At 64.9% G+C, this 15,577-nt stretch overlaps 1 protein-coding gene across 1 annotated transcript in view; it reads left to right on the plus strand.

The window, feature by feature from the left end:
* The first annotated feature begins 2,359 nt into the window (after window positions 1-2,359).
* Window positions 2,360-15,577, plus strand: part of CROCC2 (ciliary rootlet coiled-coil, rootletin family member 2) — a 53,429-nt gene continuing 40,211 nt past the window's right edge. The window contains 10 exon segments of the mRNA XM_065914098.1: window positions 2,360-2,569; window positions 2,670-2,934; window positions 3,076-3,291; window positions 3,613-3,759; window positions 4,199-4,400; window positions 7,730-8,162; window positions 8,671-8,920; window positions 9,720-9,868; window positions 11,912-12,018; window positions 13,294-13,459. Of these exon segments, the coding sequence (XP_065770170.1) occupies window positions 2,360-2,569; window positions 2,670-2,934; window positions 3,076-3,291; window positions 3,613-3,759; window positions 4,199-4,400; window positions 7,730-8,162; window positions 8,671-8,920; window positions 9,720-9,868; window positions 11,912-12,018; window positions 13,294-13,459 (2,145 nt within the window).

Here is a 15,577-nt window from a genome sequence, read left to right on the forward strand (position 1 = left end):
TTCTATCCCTGGGTCGGGAAGATTCCCTGGATTAGGGCATAGCAACCCACTCCAGTATCCTTGCCTGGAGAATCGCAAGGGCAGAGGAGCCTGGCGGGCTACAGTCCATGGGGTCACAAAGAGTCGGACATGACCGAGCGACTCAGCACACGTGCACGTGCGGTGATATCACATTATGACTTTGGGCACCAGTTACCCAACGACTAATGAGACCGACCACATTTCCCTGTGTTTCCTGGCCCCCTCGACGCCGTCCTTTGTGAGGTGTCTGCTCTACGTTGCACCTAGTTTTGCCCTGGGCCTTCTCTTCTTATTATTGATCTGGATTTGACTGTGTAGTCTAGAGGCAGCCCTTTATTGAATGCGTGCACTGCAAATGACTCCCGTGGGCGGCCTTTCGCCCTCATGACGGTGCTTCTGAGCAGCAGTTCTTAGCATCAACAGGGCCCCACCTGCCCATTTCCCCCATTAGGTTAGTACTGCTCACGACCTATTGAAGAAACACACTGGGCCCACTCCAAGGTCACAAAGACGTTCATCTATGTTTCCTCTTAAAAGTTTTATTGTGTTACATTCACAGTTAGACGCTCAATCTGTCTGGAACCCATGTCTGCGTGGCGTGAGGTGGGGCCCACCATGCATTCCCTTCTATTCGAATAGCCAGGCAACCTGGCTCCACTTTGAAAATCACATCATCTTCCAAGGCCCTGCCTGTATCTCTGTCACATCCCGTGGGTACACACGCCTGTGTGTGTGCATCTGTAGGTGCCCACGTGCCTATACACTCTTCCACTGGTCAGGTGGTCCTTACACCAACGCCATTCTACCCTCGTCACTGCGGATCCGTGACATGTCTCCACGTCTGGGAGCATAAGCTTTGTTCTTCTTCATGATTCCCTCCATAATTCTGACTCTTCCATATGAATTTTCAAATCGATCTGTTAATTTCTGCAATACTGGCTACCCACTCCAGTATTCCGGCCTGAGAAATCCCAAGGGCAGAGGAACCTGGAGGGCTACAGTCCATGGGATTGTGAAGAGTTGGACACAACTGAGTGACTAACACTTTCACACTTTTCCATATGCATTTTCGAATCAGTTTGTTAATTTCTACAAGCTAAAAACCTTGCTGGAGTTTGGACTCAGATTCCACTGAATCTATAGACCAGTTTGAGGGGGCTCGAGTCTTCCAATTCACAGGCAGAATCCATTCTTCCACTTATGTGTTTGTCAATTTTACTCAATGTCGTTCTCAACGGAGAGGCCTGGCACGTTTTACTATTACAATTGCTCCTGGGTGTTTGACCTGTTGGGTTGCTTCCTGTTTTTTAAATGATGGTAGCTGAGAACTCCACTCTGTTCAGTGGGTCGTTCCAGCCCAAGGCATCTTCAAAGCGCTCTGTTGCTGACCTTGCAAACGCAGAGGACCCACCCCGTACGGGTTGCCCCACCACCCACCTCCCCTGAGTCCATGAAGTCCACCGCCCCCGAGGCCCTTCTGACCTCAGTAGGCGCGTCACAGTCTAGCGACTGTTCTAGTTGCTGCAAAGTGGGTGCTGGCTCCCGGCCCCCTCTTGTGTCCTGCGTCCTCCCTTTCATTTTTGCTTTAAGATTCCAGAGCTGGGGGGGACTGAAGGGGAGGGGAGGAAGGGAAAGGCACCAGGGGAGGCGGAGGAGGTGCCTGCAGAAGGCCCGGGGGGTGGGCACAGTGATAGTGTCTGCGTTCTGCCGCTATCTCTGCCTCAGGGTCCCCATCTGTACAAGGGTGAGACGCGTGGTCTGGGGGCTTCCCAGAGTCTGGGTGAGAGAGGGCCCATGCATGGGACAAGAGCCGGGAGGGTCTGAGAGTGCCAGGGTGTGGCCAAGACCTGTGTGGACAGCAGCCAGGGTCCCTGCCCTCATCAGACGGGCCATGTCCCCCTTCCTGGCTCAAAAATGAGGATGGGACCCCATGGTCTTCAGCAGAAGTTGGAGCCACCAGCCACCTCTCCTGTATCCCCACATCCTCTGCCCCCGGCCCCGCCCAGACACAGACTGGACGCCCACGCCGCTGCCTCTGTCTCTTCCCGGACACCTGATGGGTATCCCCTCTGGCTGGGGGACACTTATTCACCCTTCAAGGTCCAACTCAAAGGCCACCTCCTCCAGGAAGCCTGTGTGGGCACCGGGGACACGGGAGCAGACAAGATCGACTGGATGCTTGCCCTCCGCAGCGTCCTTGATCCGAGTCATTCTTCAGTTAGTGATTCAGACTGTGGACTCGGTTTTCAGTCATTCTGCTGCTGACCCGTGTCCATGTCTGCTTGTTCATCCTGCTGCTGACCTGTGTCCAACGAGCCTGCTTATCCGCCAAGCACTGATGGGGCTGGGTGCTGGGGGTGCGGGTGCAGAGGTGAACGAGATGCTGTCCCCCGCCTTCGTGATGCCTGGTTTCAGGCCTGGCGAGGACTGCCCCTGTGACTACTCGAGGACCTCACTACGGACTCGGCTCTTGGGGGGGTGCCCAGGGCCCCAGAGGGCTCACCCAATGCACGGAGACCTGGGCCGGGCCATCCTGAGACACATCATGGCAGGGGCCAGCTGTTATCCTGGACACAGAGAGGCTCTTCCTCCTAAGGAGGTGGAGGCTGGCAGGCGGCCACCCGGGCCCAGGGCCCTCTGTGCCGCAGGACCAGTCACAGAAGGAGGGCAAGCCGACGTCCGGGGCTGGATTTGACTGGACGCCCATCCTCGGGTGTGTTCTTCAGGCTGTGCCCAGCCCTGGGGTGCAGGGGGCCCCGCGGGAGTGCCCGGGGCAGGAAGGGAGGGAGGGGGAGAGGTGGAGAAGGAGAGCCGGCTGGGGTGGCCCCAGGCTGTCCCTGTTCCCCTGCCATCAAGGCGGGGAGGCCCCAGGCCAGCGCACCTGTGGAGTCCTGCACCCCGGCCACTGGGCAGGTGCCGGGGGTCAGGTCCTGACACGGCCACGGCTGCTGTAGATGTGGACCCTGAGCTGCCCTTTCAGGTTGAGACAACAGATATGAATGTGCTGAGAACCCTCGAGGGGTTGCCCTTCTCGCTTCACCCTTTTGTCCACAGACACGGGAGCCCCTGTGTTCCTGCCACTGTGGGGCGGGAGTCCCAGCCTCCTCCCCAGAGCAGGGCAGCCGCAGCTCCTGCAGCGCCCCTTGCGGCCACACGGTGGCACTGTTGCAGCTCCGCCGCCGCTGACCCCAGCTGCCGGCCGGGCCCCCAGCGCCGACCGGTCGGACACCCTCATTCACCCGGCTCCTGCTCCCCGAGGCTGCGGGCTGTGTTGGGCTGAGCCAAGGTCCCCTCTGGCCTCCCACTCTCGCAGGGTGCCTGGATGGGGCTTCTGGTCGCCCTCCCTGCCTCGCCACTGGGCCCCTCTGGACCTACCATGGCCCACCCAGGGGTCTCCCTAACTGGACTCTGGGTGTGGGGCAGCCTCACCGCCCTCTGGAAGCTGCGGGGCTCCTTTTGCAAGTCCCCCCCACCTCTGTGGACCTGTGTGCCTGTGCAGCCCCCAATTCAGAGGGCCCCCTCGGGGCCCGAGGCTCGTCACCAGCGAGGGGGACAGTGAGCCTGCTCTGGCTCACCTCCCTCTTTTTTCAGCGGCATCTGGCTCCAAGCCCCCTCAAGTCTGTGAAAATGCGGTCCCAGGGAAGCAACCCCCACCCTCCACGGAGCCTCAGGCCCCGGGTCCCTGGGACACCCCTGCCCCCATTTTCAAAGATGAGAACACGAGGCTCACGACGGCAGGTGACGTGCCTGGGGCCGGGCAGTGAGCTGGCCACGGCAGAGCAGAGACCCCCGCCCACTCTAGAGGGGAGCCCGCCTCTGACCCTGGGTGGGCGGACAGGGAGCCCACGTTCCTCGTTCCTCTGGGTGGAGGCCCTCCCGGTCCATACAGCCACACGCGGAGGGCAGCAGTGATGAAGCAAGAGGTGGCCGCCCCCCTGGGTGTCACATGCAGGCCCCCGCCAGGGCCCACCAGTGGTGTGACACGGGGGCTGCGACCTCCCGGGGTCCTCAGAGGCAGGCTGAGCTGACGGCGGGAAGGCCCTGGGGACACGGCCAGGCTCCACAGGCGGGTCTGGGGTCTTCTGGGAGGCTGAGGCCCAGCCCTGGTGTCCCCTCTGACCGCTGAGATTGCTGCCAGGGGCCTTCTGGAACTTTCCCAGTGCACTCCTGGTCACAGGAGGACAGCCTATCCCCGGGACAGACCAGAACCCGGAGGTGGCCCCGGCCCGCAGAACTGTAGGTGGAGTCACGGGGTCTCCCGCCGGCAAGGGGATGGCTGATCGTAGGGTCCAAGCCAAGCGCAGGCCCAAGGGCACACCCTGGCTGGATGCCCCTCCCACTCCGGGCCCCTCCCCGCCACCCCCGTTGTTTCTGCTCGGGTGGGGGGAGGGGTGGGATGGGGATGGGTCGGGGAGGGGTGCGGGGGGGGGGGGGGGAGAGGTGGAGGAGGGGAGGGCCGGGTGGAGAGGGGGCGGCCAGAGGCCCTCCGTGCACCCCCTCAGTGGCTCCAGCTGGGCCGCGGCCCATCGCAGGCACCCGGCCGCAGCTGGAACCCATTACGCCCCCAGCTCCTCCGGGACGCCCCGGCTAATAAGTGACCCTCTGTAAATGTTAGGAATGAGTCAAGCCTGTGCCGTGGCTCTTTCCCGTTAGAGCAGGGAGGGCGCGGGGAGGGGGGCCTCGGGCCGGGGCCTTCCTGGCCTAGGAGGAGGCTTCCTGGACATGACCCCTCAGGGAGGACCGCGGCTCAGCGACTGCCTTTGGGTTCGCCTTCCTGGAGGACTGGGGAGGCCTTGGTAGTCTTGGCGCCCCATCCCCGGCTGGGCCCAGAAGGGAGGGACCACATCTCCTCCCCTCTCACAGCTCAGGGAGGCTACTCACAACTCACCGGTCATGCTGAGGGGTTAGCAGGGAGCTGCACTGAAAGCTACTCACCAAGGCCTCCCAGGGTACGCAGATGCCCGTAGCAGCTGAAGGAGAGCAGGCTCCTCACTCCCGGGTCCTCACTCCCCCGGTTCTCACTCCCACGGTGCTCACTCCTGGCTCCTCACTCCCACGGTCCTCACTCCCACGGTCCTCACTCCCATGGTGCTCACTCCCGGGTCCTCACTCCCACGGCCCTCACTCCCGGGTCCTCACTCCCGGGTCCTCACTCCCCCGGGTCCTCATTCCCGGGTCCTACCTCCCACGGTCCTCACTCCCACGGTCCTCACTCCCGGCTCCTCACTCCCACGGTCCTCACTCCCAGGTCCTCACTCCCACGGTCCTCACTCCCACGATCCTCACTCCTGGCTCCTCACTCCCACGGTCCTCACTCCCGCGGTCCTCACTCCCCCGGTCCTCACTCCCGGGTCCTCACTCCCACGGTCCTCACTCCCGGGTCCTCACTCCCGGGTCCTCACTCCCACGGTCCTCACTCCCACGGTCCTCACTCCCGGCTCCTCACTCCCACAGTCCTCATTCCCAGGTCCTCACTCCCACGGTCCTCACTCCCCCGGGTCCTCACACCCGGGTCCTCACTCCCACGGTCCTCACTCCCGCGGTCCTCACTCCCCCGGTCCTCACTCCCGGGTCCTCACTCCCACGGTCCTCACTCCCCCGGTCCTCACTCCCGCGGTCCTCACTCCCCCGGTCCTCACTCCCGGGTCCTCACTCCCACGGTCCTCACTCCCCCGGTCCTCACTCCCGGGTCCTCACTCCCATGGTCCTCACTCCCGGGTCCTCACTCCCGGGTCCTCACTCCCACGGTCCTCACTCCCATGGTCCTCACTCCCACGGTCCTCACTCCCACAGTCCTCACTCCCACGGACCTCACTCCCCCGGGTCCTCACACCCGGGTCCTCACTCCCACGGTCCTCACTCCCGCGGTCCTCACTCCCCCGGTCCTCACTCCCCCGGTCCTCACTCCCGGGTCCTCACTCCCACGGTCCTCACTCCCCCGGTCCTCACTCCCGGGTCCTCACTCCCATGGTCCTCACTCCCAGGTCCTCACTCCCGTGTCCTCACTCCCACGGTCCTCACTCCCACGGTCCTCACTCCCATGGTCCTCACTCCCACAGTCCTCACTCCCACAGTCCTCACTCCCGGGTCCTCACTCCCATGGTCCTCACTCCCGGGTCCTCACTCCCACGGTCCTCACTCCCACGGTCCTCACTCCCACGGTGCTCATTCCCACGGTGCTCACTCCCGGGTCCTCACTCCCGGGTCCTGACTCCCACGGTCCTCACTCCCACGGTCCTCACTCCCGGGTCCTCACTCCCACGGTCCTCACTCCCACGGTCCTCACTCCCGGGTCCTCACTCCCCCGGTCCTCACTCCCGGGTCCTCACTCCCCCGGTCCTCACTCCCACGGTCCTCACTCCCACGGTCCTCAGTCCCACAGTCCTCAGTCCCACGGTCCTCATTCCCACGGTCCTCACTCCCCGGGTCCTCACTCCCACGGTCCTCACTCCCACGGTCCTCACTCCCGGGTCCTCACTCCCACGGTCCTCACTCCCATGGTCCTCACTCCCGAGTCCTCACTCCCACGGTCCTCACTCCCGGGTCCTCACTCCCACGGTCCTCACTCCCACGGTCCTCACTCCCGGGTCCTCACTCCCACGGTCCTCACTCCCGGGTCCTCACTCCCACGGTCCTCACTCCCACGGTCCTCACTCCCGGGTCCTCACTCCCACGGTCCTCACTCCCGAGTCCTCACTCCCACGGTCCTCACTCCCGGGTCCTCACTCCCACGGTCCTCACTCCCGGCTCCTCACTCCCATGATCCTCACTCCCACAGTGCTCACTCCCACAGTGCTCATTCCCACGGTCCTCACTCCCGGGTCCTCACTCCCATAATGCTCACTCTCACGGTGCTCATTCCCATGGTCCTCACTCCCACAGTGCTCACTCCTGGGTCCTCACTACCACAGTGCTCACTCCCACGGTCCTCACTCCCAGATCCTCACTCCGGGGTCTCACTCCAGGGTCTCACTCCGGGGTCTCAGTCCCAGGGTCCCTCTCTGGAGTCTCTCTCCCAGGTCTCACTCCCAGGCTCTCACTCCCAGGATCTCTTTTTGGGTCTCATTCTGGGATCCCCCTCTGGGGTCTCACTCCAGGGTCTCACTCCAGGGTCTCTCTCCCGGGTCTCTTTTCAGGGTCTCACTCTGGGGTCTCAGTCCCAGGGACCCCTCTGGGGTCTCACTCCAGGGGCTCACTCACTCACTCACTGGGGTGTCACTCTGGGGGGCCGGGCGGCAGCGTCGGCTCAGTGTCTGGGACTCGCTGAGTTGCTGTGGGCGGGATGGGGGCACAGTGATCATGCACGAGCTCGGGTCCTGGGGTGACCCCGGCCCCCCTGGAGCTGACGTGGAGGAGAAGGCCTTCTGTCTGGGCAAATGTGAGTGGAAGAGGCCAGGCTGGGGTCCCAGGAGCACGGGCCAGGCTGAGCTTATATCAGGCGTGGCAGGAGGGCAGGGCTGAGCCCAGAAAGCCCCTATCCCAGCAGCCTGGCCGGAGATCAGAGCCAGGTGGGGGGTCTCAGCCTCACGAGGGTCTTCAGGGAGGATAGAGGGGGCGAGGACAGGCAGGTAGAGGCTGGGCAGCGGTCACGCAGCACGCCCTGGATGGAAGGAGCCTTGGGGAGCCTCCGGGCCAGGGTCTCAGGACGCCAGAGGACAGGGCGCTGGGTCCTTGAGGGTCATGAGGGGACCCTGCCCTGTCGCTCTAGGGCCCCCGGGGCGGACATCCACTGCCAGTTCCTCCCTCAGCACGTCACTCACGGCCTGAACCTCACGGTGGACGCCGCAGGGCCGGTGGGCAGCCGGGCACATCCCGACCCCGGGCAATCCCTCTCGTCGCCCTCTCACGTCCGGAGTGCTCATGCCACTTCAGAATTGGCTGCCTCGGCCCCCGGCGTTCACATGTCTTCCCCATGGTCAGTGTCGGGATCTGCCCCGTACGAAGGCCCTGCCCTGCCCTGCGCTCTGGAGAACACCCAGGCCCCTCCCGCGGGCCACTTTCCTGCAGCCAGGAACCCACAGGGCCGAGGCCAAGTGCCGCCCGGCACCCAGGAGCCCAGGACCAGCTTCTGGGAACCCAGGACCCCAGGCCTCCTACCCAGGACCCGGGACCCAGGACCCCGGGGTTCCTGCCGCTCCCAGGCCTGTTTGGAGCGCTTCCGCAGCCACTGAGCTGCTGTGGAGGGCCAGGCCAGACCGTGCCCACTGCGTGCTCGCTGCCCCGGCTCGGTCCTGCCCCACCCCATCCCCGGGCCCCCGCGGCCCCTCCCTGTGGACAGGGCGGCTGGCCTCATTCTCCAGGAAGCCGTGTGGGTGCAACCCGGTCCTGCTACCGGTGGCCAGCCCCTCCGTCCACGGGGCTCTGGGCCTGCTGGGTGGGGTCCAGGCCCCTCCCTGCCAACCCCCACTGTGTAAACTGGGGGGCCGCCTGCTCCAGGGGCCCCAAACACGGGGGCTCTGCCTCCCAGCGTCCCCAGAGACAACCAGGGCAGAGGTCAGGGCAGCCCCACAGAGGTGCGCTGGGCCTGGGCTGGACCTCCGTGACCGCTTTCCCTTCCTCACCTGAGCTCGGAGCAGCTCTGGGATGGGCAGGACAGCCCCCCTTCACAGGTGGCCTCGGGGAACCTCAGCCTCTCCCGGTCCTCCCCAGGGCGGTGTGGTGCCCCCCGACTCCGGTGGATTCACGGGGGTGTCTGGCAGCAGTGCCAGGACCTGCCGGCCCCAGGGATCTCTCGTGCGTGTCTTTCAGAGGCTGGAGGACACCATCCTGAGCCCCGCGGCCAGCAGAGAAGACCGCACGCTGACTGTGCGCGGGGGACGCTGGCGGGCCTCCCCCACCCCGGTGCCTGCCCGCATCCGTGAGATTGTGGCCGGCAGCCTGGCCGAGGGCCCTCCCCAAGGTGAGGGGGCGCCCCAGGGGAGTGGCAGGGCGGTTGTGGGAGTCCAGCCCCAGGGAGCCCAGCCCCCCAGCCCCCTGCCCTGGCTCGGCTGGCCCCTCCTGGCCTGTCACCATCCCCTGCGCTAGGGTGAGACTCACACCCTCCCACGGAGTCACCTACGGAGCCAGAAGCTCCCACGCACAGCGCGCTCACCCCTGAGCTGCGGAGACCGTCCCCACGCAGCGTGCATTTCTGTTTGTGACCCTTGGCGACTGCCACTCTTGTTTCTCACTGGATGAGTGAGAATCCTAGAGGCTGGCGCTCAGGAAGCGCAGGTGCAGAGTGGCGGCCCGCCCATCGGCCCCACTGCCGGCCCTCTCACTGTCGGTCACCGTGGCCACCAGCCTGGCCCCAGGCCGTGCTCCTGACCCCTCGTGCGTGGGTCCCAGAGACCCCTTTCGGTAGTAAGGGCCTCTCCAGCCTCCGAGAGGAGCCAGGGCCTCGCTGCGTGTGTTAAGGAACAAGACAGCCCTGCATACTTAGACCAGCCCTTACTACTCGGGGGGACAGCACCCTGCGGCCCTGAGACAGCGGTTCTCAAGCCCAGTAGGGGTGGGGGTGCCCAGCGTGCAGGCCGCCCCCACAGGCCCTCTGCTGTGCTGGTCTGGGCTGCACTCAGGAGAGATGTCAGTGGGCACGTGCCCACCCAGAGGAGAGGAGGGTCTGCTCCTCTCCACCGGGGGCCCCTGGGCCAGGGTGGACAGGCTGCCAGACTGGGGGCTGGCCCAGCCACAGGGTGACCCTGCTGCTGCGCCCGCAGGCCTGCGGGAGCCCCCGGCCGCTCCAGGCCCCGGGTCGGAAGAGCACGCGCCCCTGCAGGACGAGCTGTCCCGGCTGGAGGGCCTGCTGGCCCAGGCAGGCGCCGAGCAGGATGAGCTGGCTGGCAGGTACCACGTGGTCAGCGGACGGGTGAGTGCTCAGGGAGCCTGGCAGCCTTCCCTGGGGTGGCCCGCGGGCCCGCCAGCAGGGGGACGACAGTGGCCGGCCACGGCCGAACCCTGCGCCGCAGAGAGAGAGATAGGCTGGAGCAGGCAGGTGAGGTAGGACGGTGCCCAGGGGTCCTGACCCAGCTTAAGCAATGACTTGTGCCCCCCTGCCCAGAGCCCCGGGGGGCCAGGACAGTCCTGACCTGTGGGGCCAGCACCCCGCCCAGCGCGAGCACGTGGACACGCTGCCAAGGGGAGGCAGGCAGGCTGGAAGGACCTACGGCACCCCGGTCTCGCCCCTAACAGCCGAGGTGGACAGACAGGCCCTGGGCACACCCTCAGCGGCCCCAGCGGCCACAGGCCCTGCCAGGGTGACCGGCTGCAGCCAGAGGCCATTCATGCCCAACCTATGGGGCCAGGAGGGCCTCCTGGTGTGCGGGCGGGGAACCTGAGGTGGGGAGGAGATGGAGGTCACTGGGCAGGGCCTCTGTCTCGTGTCCACCGCCCCAAGTCGTGACGGCCTCGGAGCAGGACGGGGCGGGGTGCCTGGCCCTCAGTAGGGGTGCTCAGAGCCCCTGTGTCTGCACGGTCCCCCACTCCATGCAGCGGGACAGACGACCCCAGATGAAGGAACAGGCTCACAGCAGGTCCCAGCCATGCAGGGTCACGCTGCGGGCTGAGACCTGACCCGGTACGGCCCTTTCTCTGGTGTGACGGTGACCAGGGCTGAAATCCCCAGCCGGCCATGCCTCCTCCCGTGTCCTGATGGCTTCCTGGGGTCAGTGGCATGCCCAACCCCACGAAGGGGCCCCAGGACCCCCGTCCTCACCCCCAGCCCCATGAAGGGCCCCCCAACTCCCACCCCGTCCTCACCCCCAGCCCCACAAGAGGCCCCCCACCCCCGTCCTCCCACCCAGTCCCCCCCTCCCCGGGAGCTCCTCGGGCAGGACCGGCGGGCTGGTAGCACTGGGTGAGCTTGCCGCCCTCCGCCTCCCCCGCCGGCGTGGAGCTGGGGGTGGGGGCGTCTTCCTAGCACAGGGTGGGGAGATGTTGGGAACAAGAGGCCGGTGGGAATAAAAGCCGCAGAAGCCCTGCAGCCAGATTAGGAAACCGAGTGAGTCAGTGAGATCCCGGCTCCAGGCCTCGCCCGCCCCCCGCGGGCGTCCGCCCCCTGCGTGCGGACCACGGAGGAGCCTGGTCTCCCTGAGTGCCCCCAAGGAGACGGGCGGGGCGGCGTGGGGGTGGGCGTGACTGCTCCGTGGGTGCCTGTCTCCTTCCTCGCCGGGTCCCCCAGCCCCATCCCAGCGCCCCCCCAGCTCCACCACGGGCCTCAGGGGAGCCCCGTCCTCCCCACCTCCCCCGCCCGCCCCCTTGGCCCCAGGCCCTGCCGCAGGTGAGCCCGCGGTTCTCCTGGTCTTCCTGTCTCAGCCCCCGCCAGCTGGCCCCTGGGCCTGTTGCAGCCCCTCCTCGGACCCCAGAACGTGCTCTGGGTGCAGATCTGGGTGGCGTCCCGGCCCCAGCGGGCCCTTTCCCTCAGAGCGCGCTTCCCGTCCGCTCAGCCCTGCAGACTCAGCAGTGGTCTGGGCCAGTTCCGGGGGCTTCCCTGCCACCAGACCCACCTGGGGGCTGCAGGCCCACCTACTGTGGGGTGGCCTCACCCCCTGCTGGATGAGGGGCTGGGGGCAGACAGAGGTTCAAGCACAGGCAGAAGGGGCAGGGTGGGACCCCACACATACTCACTCCCGTGCGGGTGACCACATTTCGGCTCCATGTCCCCTCGCCTGGCCTGATGCGGGGCCTCCTCTGCCGGCTGCGGCACGAGGCGCAGGGCTGCCGTGGGGATGGCCACCAGCCTGACCCCTCTGACCAGACCCCAGTCAACCGCACCCCTGATCTCAGCCTGACCCCCACCCCAGCTAGAGACCCCCGGAGCCCTCCCACCCATCCCAGAGAGGGCGCTGTGCCTAAGCCGCCCACCCCGCGGGGCTGGTAAGCAGCCGGCCAGGTGGGTCAACGCCCTCTCCAGCTGCAGGCCCGGCTGGAGGCCACCAAGGCCCAGCTGCAGAGGTCGGAGCTGGAGCGCAGCGTGGACCTGGAGGAGGCCCTGGGCCGTCTGGAGACGGCCAAGCAGAGGTGAGGCCTGGCGGGCGTGGCCGGCAGGGCTGCAGGGAGCCGCGGGCAGGGCAGGTGCCCCGGGCTGCTGGCGACTCCTCCAGAGTGACTCGGATTCAGAGCCAGGGGGTGCAGCGGAGGGCGGGGCGGGGGTCACACCCCTGGGCCTCAATCTGCTCCCTGCTGTGCCACCCCAGCCCCCCATCCCCTCCCGCCACAGCTGGGGCCGGGGCTGTGGCCCGTGCTACGGGCAGGCATCTGAGCTGCCCGTGGGCCTTGGTTGGCCTGGCCAGTCCTGGGGTGTCTCTGGGCTACCCCCCAATCCCACTCCTCTTCCCACTCCAGCCCTGACCCCCAGACCTCTCTGGCTTCAAGCCACTCTGCAGTCCTGACCGGGCTCATTTGCACACTGTAGGCAATTGTATGTCACCCCCAGCCACCCAGAGGGAGTCCCAAGCCCCAGGACACGCCCCTTGAGGGAAGAGCATCTCGCCAAGGTCCCTGCCGAGGGGAGCAGGCGGGGCGGGACCCCCAAGGCAACTCTGTCGCCAGACCCAGGAAGGTTAAGCCGTCTGTGGCATGCTTCCCGTACTTGCTTCCTCCTCAGGGACACTGGCAAAGGATCAGTGTTGAGAAGCATCTTGAAAACCAGTTTTGGAGAAGTGGGGGATAGGGGCAGGGGCTGCAGAAAATAAACCTCCAGGAGGCTGATGCCCCCAGAGCAGAGAGGGGCAGAGAAATCCCAGTAGCCTCGCAGCCTGGCCGGGAAGTGTGGGCTCTGCAGGGTTTGGGGTCCCCGACTGCAGCCACACACAGGCCTGCCTTGCAGGCAAAGAGGCCCACAGTCACAGAGGGGCTGCCCCTTCCCTGGGGCATGCCTGACCCCTCTACCCCAGTCCGCCCCGCGACAGGGACACGCCTCCCTCCCAGCCCTTGTTCCCTCAGCTGGGGCTCCCAAGCCCTGACCCTCTTGCTGCTCTGGAGGTTATCTCCATACCCTGGAGTGAACAGCCAGCCGTAGTCGTGAGGGCAGAGCCAGGGAGCTCGGGGTGGGGGGAGGAGGGGACAACAGATACGTCGGGGGGAGCAGGGTGCCAGAGGGGGGCCCAAGGCAGGCCTCCGTTTTCTGTGCACGGGGGATCCTCTGCAGGCGGTCAGCGCCGCTTAGGAGTGGTGGGGCTGCACAGTCGAGCTGGGGTCATCTGAGCCCAGGAGGTCTGGGGCCTGGGGATCTGAGCACATCTGTAGGGGAGGCCACCTGCCTACGATCATGCTGCCGCATCCCTGCCCATCCAGGAGCACCAGCCTCTCCCAGGTGAATGCCCTCCTGCGGGAACAGCTGGAGCACATGCAGAAGGCCAACGACAGGCTGGCTGAGGAGCTGGCCAGGACGACGGGCAGCATGCTCCGTCTGCGGGCCAAGCTGGAGCTGCGGGAGGCACAGCGCCAGACCCACAGAGAGGTGCTCCCCGGCTCCTGCTCGTGGGCAGGGGGACGCCCGGCTCGGTGCCCGCGGCTGGGGCGGGGGTGGGCAGCAAGGACCGGGAAGGGATGAGCTGGTGGCCTCCCCCAGCCACACCACGGCCCCCTGCTCGGCCTGGCCACAGCTGTCTGTGGAATGGGGCTCACCAGGTGGAAAGCCACCACGTTGAGAGAAGGAGCCAATGACCAGACGGGAAGTTGGGTGAGGGCTGAGCCCTGGCCCCAGCATGGCTGCCCTGCGCTGGAGGGAGGAGTCTCTGCGGGCTGGACTCCAGGCCAGCAGGGGCCTCGCGGCCTCTTCCAAAACCCTCAGCCCTAGGTGGGGTCCGGGCACGGGGCTCCAGCCTCTGCCTCGCTGCAGCGGCAATGCCGTGTGGACCACATGGGGTGGTCGCCAGCTGCAGGACACGCAGCGTGGAATAGGGCAGGACTTGAGACGGTCAGCCGCGCCTGCACCTGGCCGCTCCTTCCCTGATCTGCCCTGGATGCCCCCGGGCTCCCCCAGCGCCTGCCAGCAGCCTCCAGGGCAGGATTTCTCCCCGGCAGTGGGGCAGAGGCCAAGGCAGTCCCGGGGCCCCCGGCCTCAGGCCGACCCTGCGCAGGGCTCCCTCGGACAAGCCCATCACAAGGGGCCATCCTGGCTCTTTCCACATGGACCTGGTGGAGCAGAGGCCGCCCCCACTGTGTAGACACAGCCTCTCCTGCCAGACAGCTGTCCCGGGACAGGAGGGTGTCAGACGGGCGTGGGGAGAAGGCACGGCCTTTCTGATCAGATCAGTCCTCACAGGGCGCTGGGCTGCTGCGGGGCCGGTGAGACGGGGTGGACACCTCACCCCCAGCCTCAGTTGGACAGAAGAACAGGCGCCCCAGAGGCGGACCTTGGGTCCAATCTGGCACCAGCCGATCAGGGCTCTTTACTCCCCCTTGGCCTTGAACGCCACTCCCACTTGCTGGCAGCTGTTTTTCTCAGCACCTTAGCGACATCCTGGCTTGTCTCCCGGCTTCCAGCCTGCCAACACCCGCCGACCCCTGACTCCTCTGGCGGGCATCGCACTCTGGCCATTGGGGATTCTCTGCTGTGACTTCCTGTGACCGCCGACAGCAGATTTCTGTTTATTCTGCTTCCACTCATCAGGGTTCCTTCTCTCCTTGTTTGGGGAAGCCTCTGTTCTGTCTTCCACAGTTGCCCAAGTCCCACCTCCCTCTCCCCACCACACACCCTTTCTAGGCTCCCTCCTATGCTCTTAACCTCCCCTACTGACCGCCCTGGTCTATGTCGTGGGTAATTTTTTCAAGTCCACCCTGCCGCTCATCAGTTTTCTCCCCTGATATCCAATCTCTGTTAAACCTGCCTGTTTCGCTTAACTTCTAATACTGTATTTTTCATCTTTAAAATTCTGACTTTTATTCTATCTTCTGCATATCTTAGGCTCCTATTTTCAAGCCTCTGTTGTGTTTGTTGATGCATGCTAGAAAGCAGTTATTTTGTAGCCTGTTTCTGATGTTCTAATATCTGAACTCCTTCAAGGTCTGAGCTCATTGTTTCTGCTGGTTCTGACCATGGTGCTGGGTGTCTATGTGTCTTTGGTGGTTTTCTGATTTCTTCAGTGTAGTATCCTTGGAACACTGAGAATTCTTTGAAACCTGGAATGAACATGGTACATTCCAAAAAAGGTTTTCATTTGCTTCAGGCAGATTCTAGGGACTCTGATAATCTTTGGGGCCACATGGAAGTAAATTTTCAGCTTTAACTGACTGTTTTTTCAAACCACCCAGGTTTAGTGAATCTAGGCTGAAAACTGCCCCAAGGCTAACTCATGGTTCCAAATCCAAATTTCCAAGATTTTTCCTTCCTGTCTTGGTCCCTCCAGGCTGCTGGAGCAGAAATACCCCAGCCCCGGGCTTGTAAACAAACATTTCCCACAGCTCTAGGGGCTGGAAGCTTAAGATCAAGGTGCCAGCCCCTTCAGCGGCTGGTGAGGATGAGACCGCTGTCTGATCACAGATGACACCTTCTGGCTACCCGCTCAAAAGGCAGAAGGGAGGGAGGGCTCGTGGGGCCCCTTTTGTAAGGGCACTCACACCCTTCAGAGCAGTG

Source organism: Muntiacus reevesi, chromosome 1 (assembly GCF_963930625.1).
Source record: "Muntiacus reevesi chromosome 1, mMunRee1.1, whole genome shotgun sequence".
Classification (NCBI taxonomy): domain Eukaryota; kingdom Metazoa; phylum Chordata; class Mammalia; order Artiodactyla; family Cervidae; genus Muntiacus; species Muntiacus reevesi.